The 4996-nt window shown below is 67.1% G+C and overlaps 2 protein-coding genes across 2 annotated transcripts; both read right to left on the bottom strand.

The window, feature by feature from the left end:
* Window positions 1-544: 544 nt before the first annotated feature.
* On the bottom strand, window positions 545-1245 carry EMIHUDRAFT_234399 (hypothetical protein; the record flags this gene model as incomplete). Its single annotated transcript, XM_005781255.1, has 2 exons — window positions 545-693; window positions 837-1245. The coding sequence occupies 2 exons, from the start codon at window positions 1243-1245 to the stop codon at window positions 545-547; spliced, it is 558 nt and encodes a 185-aa protein (XP_005781312.1).
* Window positions 1246-1589: 344 nt separating this feature from the next.
* On the bottom strand, window positions 1590-3811 carry AMT7 (putative ammonium transporter; the record flags this gene model as incomplete). Its single annotated transcript, XM_005781254.1, has 5 exons — window positions 1590-2042; window positions 2186-2598; window positions 2825-2951; window positions 3048-3438; window positions 3494-3811. The coding sequence occupies 5 exons, from the start codon at window positions 3809-3811 to the stop codon at window positions 1894-1896; spliced, it is 1398 nt and encodes a 465-aa protein (XP_005781311.1). The 3' UTR covers window positions 1590-1893.
* Between the last annotated feature and the right edge of the window lie 1185 nt (window positions 3812-4996).

Below are 4996 nucleotides of genomic sequence, written 5' to 3'. Positions count from 1 at the left end.
CGACAAGGTTGAGCACGCTTCTATACGCTCGCCCAGCCTTCCTTTCCATCCCATTAGGCAGCCTGGGAACGGTGGCGGTCAGAGGCAAAGCCTGCGAGGGGTGGTGGAACCACATGTCACGGCCACCGCCGGCTCGACGCGACGATAGCCTCCGGAGGCTGACTTTGAGGCACCATCATCGGACGATGTCGACGAGTTGGGTCGCTCTCGCGGTATCCAGGTAGCCCCCCATACTAGTATCACCAGCCATGGCCTCAGGGAGCGCGGGCGAGGGCGCTGGGAGCAACACGGCAGTCCTACGACTTCTAGGATTACGTGCGTTCCCACGTCGTGCTTCTTTTTGAGACGGCGTGCAGGCTGCAGGCGTCTCGCCTGTGGCTCGCTCTTCGGCCACCCTCCGGTCGCCACAGAGCCTCCCCGCCCGCACCCGTCCCACCCACCCCGTCCGCCCGACCTCCCCACCTTGCCCCGCCGCAAAGCCTCGCGTCCGCACGGCCACCAGTCTTTGCCACAGCCACCGTGCACCGAGAGTCGCATGCCCTCGTCAGGCGTAAGTTGCGGTAGTCTCGCTCGCGCCGCAAGCTCGCGACGAGGCTCCGCTGCCGCTGCCGCGGTGCCTCATCACGGCGCCCATCATCTTGGACTTGAGAGGCGTGACGCCGTCTCGAGGCAGGTGCTCGGCGAGATCGACGCCTGCGCGATGCGCGCAGGGCGGCATGGGCGGGCGGCATGGGCGGGCGGGGTGTGTGGAGTCGGGGGGTGGAGTGGGCGGGTGCTGGGTGTGGGTGTAGGGTGTAGGTGGGGGTGTGGGGGGGTGCCGTCGGGGCGTGGCGCACCCATCTCCTCCTCCTCCGCAGTCACGCGCAGGAGCTTGGCGGCCTGGAGCGACCCGAAGACGATGGACGAGGTGGCCACCGTCCAAGCCAGCACGACAAGCGTGCCGAGCACGTTGGTCCCGAACTGGCCCCCGTGGCCCGTGTAGAAGAGGCCGCCGCCGCCCACGTAGCCCAGCGTGGCCACCTGCTTGGGCCACGCGAAGAGGCCCGACGCGATGCAGCCCCAGAAGCCGGGCCACGCGTGCACCGCGCCGGCGTGCACGGGGTCGTCGATCCGAAGCCGCTCGTGCAGCCGCCACGAGCCGCAGTAGACGGCCCCGGAGACGATGCCGATGATGGCCGCCGCGTAGGGCTCTACCACGCCGCAGGGGCCAGTGATGCCTACGAGCCCCGCCAGGATGCCGTTCATGCACCTGGGGAGTGGGGGGGGGGGGGGGGGGGCGCCCGTGCCAAGGACTAACCTTTGGGTAGAGTGTAGTAGAATTTGGTTCGCATAAACTCGACGACGTACCGTACCTGCTAGTGGTAGTGCTGTTCTCAGAGGCCAGTGAGGTGATCCATCAAGTGGCTGTCTATCTAGTAGATATCGCGAATCGTTCGCGCAGTAGTTCGCTGAGTTCTCTGTTCGCCGCATAGGGCCGTTGAACGCGCCAGTGGGCGTTAAGCGCATTAATCGGTTCGTAGCTTGAATAGGAGAGAATGGCGGTGTGAATCGTGTACTGTTGGTTTTGGCTTTTGCGTTCATGTGCGCGGTTTGTGTTGGTGCCGTTTGAGAACGTTCGCCGATTGCGAGCACACCGCCCACAGTCCCACGACTTCTAGGATTACGTGCGTTCCCACGTCGTGCTTCTTTTTGAGACGGCGTGCAGGCTGCAGGCGTCTCGCCTGTGGCTCGCTCTTCGGCCACCCTCCGGTCGCCACAGAGCCTCCCCGCCCGCACCCGTCCCACCCACCCCGTCCGCCCGACCTCCCCACCTTGCCCCGCCGCAAAGCCTCGCGTCCGCACGGCCACCAGTCTTTGCCACAGCCACCGTGCACCGAGAGTCGCATGCCCTCGTCAGGCGTAAGTTGCGGTAGTCTCGCTCGCGCCGCAAGCTCGCGACGAGGCTCCGCTGCCGCTGCCGCGGTGCCTCATCACGGCGCCCATCATCTTGGACTTGAGAGGCGTGACGCCGTCTCGAGGCAGGTGCTCGGCGAGATCGACGCCTGCGCGATGCGCGCAGGGCGGCATGGGCGGGCGGCATGGGCGGGCGGGGTGTGTGGAGTCGGGGGGTGGAGTGGGCGGGTGCTGGGTGTGGGTGTAGGGTGTAGGTGGGGGTGTGGGGGGGTGCCGTCGGGGCGTGGCGCACCCATCTCCTCCTCCTCCGCAGTCACGCGCAGGAGCTTGGCGGCCTGGAGCGACCCGAAGACGATGGACGAGGTGGCCACCGTCCAAGCCAGCACGACAAGCGTGCCGAGCACGTTGGTCCCGAACTGGCCCCCGTGGCCCGTGTAGAAGAGGCCGCCGCCGCCCACGTAGCCCAGCGTGGCCACCTGCTTGGGCCACGCGAAGAGGCCCGACGCGATGCAGCCCCAGAAGCCGGGCCACGCGTGCACCGCGCCGGCGTGCACGGGGTCGTCGATCCGAAGCCGCTCGTGCAGCCGCCACGAGCCGCAGTAGACGGCCCCGGAGACGATGCCGATGATGGCCGCCGCGTAGGGCTCTACCACGCCGCAGGGGCCAGTGATGCCTACGAGCCCCGCCACGATGCCGTTCATGCACCTGGGGAGTGGGGGGGGGGGGGGGGATGGGCGGTGGAGGACCCGACGGGCGCGTCAAACTGTCAGCTGTCGTACTAGCTACTACGACTGGCTACTAGCAGCTAGGTGGAGCAGCGAGGTGGAGCAGCTATAGCACCTAGCTCCCTTTATGTCGCAGTAGCCCACCAGGAACTTCCGCTAACTACTTTTACTACTGCGACTACCGACCACTACTCATCGCGTCTCACTTGGAGGTGTCGTAGTAGCCCGCCAGGAACTTCTCGATGAGCAGCACGGAGAGGATCGAGGCCGACGGCGAGATGGTCGTGTTGACGCAGATGAGGGCCGCCGTTTTCCACATGCCGCCCGTCGTGCCTGCGCGCGGTGCGCAGGCGCTAGGCATGGCGAGGCTGCGCCGGAGTGCTGCGCGGTGGGCGCGCCGGGCGGCCTGGGCGGGCGTGTGCGTGGCACCGAGCGTGTAGCCGGCGTTGAAGCCAAACCAGCCAAACCAGAGGCAGTAGACGCCGAGCGTCGTGAGGGCGATCGAGTGCCCCTCGATCTGCACCGGCCCCTTGTCCGTGAACCTGCCCGCGCGCGGGCCCACGACATACGAGCCGACCAGCCCCGCGGCGCCGCCCAGCATGTGCACAATGCCGGAGCCGGCGAAGTCGATCATGCCGTAGCCAAAGGCGGCGTTGTCGCCCCACGCGCACAGCCAGCCGGCGTCGGCCCACAGCCAGTGCAAGGGGACAGCGTAGATGAAGGCGGTGACGAAAAAGGAGTAGATCAGGTAGCCGGCAAATTGGGTGCGCTCCGCCATGCAGCCGCTCACGGTAGTGGCTGCGGTGGCGGCGAAGGCCCACTGGAAGAAGACGATGTGGTAGTCGTCAATAGCCACGCCCTGACATGTGCGCCACGAGCGCGGCTGGGAGGGCGAACGGCGGCGGTGCAGGGTTGTGCAGGCGGGCCGCGCATGCCTTGAGAAAGAACTTGTCGTTGCCGGCGAATTTGTGGTCGGCGCCTCCACCGAAGCCGATGGCGTAGCCGAGGGTGAAGAAAGCCGCGGCGCCGATGGCGGCGTCGCACATGTTCTTCAGAAGGATTGAGTGCAAGCTGGTCGAGCGGAGGCAGCCCGCCTCCCACATGGCAAAGCCGGCCTGCTCCCAAAAGACAAGCGCGGTGCACAGGAGCACCCAGGCGACGTTGATGGCAGATTTCAGGTCCTCATCCTCCATGGCGCTTTAACGTGCTGCTGTCAGACTCGGTACCTAATCGGACGGAGGCAGTCCTGGGAAAATTCAGCGCGGAGCGGGCGGCACAGGCCCGGAGCCCTGGCGCGGGCGTGGCGCGGCAGGGCGCGGCGCGGGCGCGGTGGCGCGCAGAGATGCTGGCCGGGGATCGGAGGGCGGAGGCGCGGCTCGGGCGGCGGCGCGAGCCTCTGCACGCGTCGCGCGGGCGGGGAGGGAGAGGGAGGGGCGAGCGAGGGAGGGGCGGGGGGCGGGCTCAGCGGTGCGGGGCCCCGGCCCTCGCGCTGGGCGGCGGGCGCAAAGGGCGCGGCACGCCTCAAACCGTGGGCACGCCTCAAACCTCTCGTTCCCCCATGCGGGGTCGGCCTTCTTTTTCTTTTTTTTTTTTTTTTTGAGATCCACGCCGGGCGAGGGGGGCGGATCGGGCGGGCGGGCGGGGAGGAGGGGAGGGAGGGGAGGGAAGCTTAGCCATCAGCTGCAGTCGAGCCGAGGCGGCGGCAGCCGCTGCAGCTGCACCGCCTCCCGTCGCGCCGCGGTCGCCGCCCCCTCAGCGCCGTCGCCGCGTCGTCACCCGCCGCAGCCTCTCCGCCTCCGCCGCCGCCCCCTCCCGAGAGTGTGGTGGCGGTGCGACAAACAGCCAGGCTCGGACTAGGCGCATGCGCCCAGGAGGGGAGGGGGCATGCGTAACGACGCTGCTAGAGATGCCTTTCGGGGCCCAGAGATAAAACTTCTGTGATGCCATGCGTGACCTAGTAGTGTCCCCAGCTATGGGCGTGTGTCCACGTTGGAGCCAGGTGTGGTGTGGGCGCGAGAATAGCTCCGCCGTTCATGGAGGCAACCGATGCGAGTCGACTGGTGTGTGTCGTCGTGGTTTCGTATCAAGAATACTCACTCACACGACATGTTTGTTTTATCTGTATGCGCGACATTTTTATCAGCCACCACAGGCCCCGGCCCCGCGCCGCGGTTGCGCCGGCATACTTGATTCACGGCGTGCTTCTTTTTTGAGACGGCAACCGACCGCGCTCAGGGAAGCCTAATGAGGTGCGGGTTTCTGGCCTACGGCCCATGCTGGATCAGCTGAGCAAGCCGGGAGAACCGCGAAATTCTTCTTCGCACCTCTCACGCCTGTTACTCGCTCTTCGGCCACCCTCCGGTCGCCACAAAAGCCTC

The sequence above is a fragment of the Emiliania huxleyi genome, assembly GCF_000372725.1.
Source record: "Emiliania huxleyi CCMP1516 chromosome Unknown EMIHUscaffold_204, whole genome shotgun sequence".
NCBI lineage: Eukaryota > Haptophyta > Isochrysidales > Noelaerhabdaceae > Emiliania > Emiliania huxleyi.
This window is presented reverse-complemented; position numbering and strand designations above follow the sequence as displayed.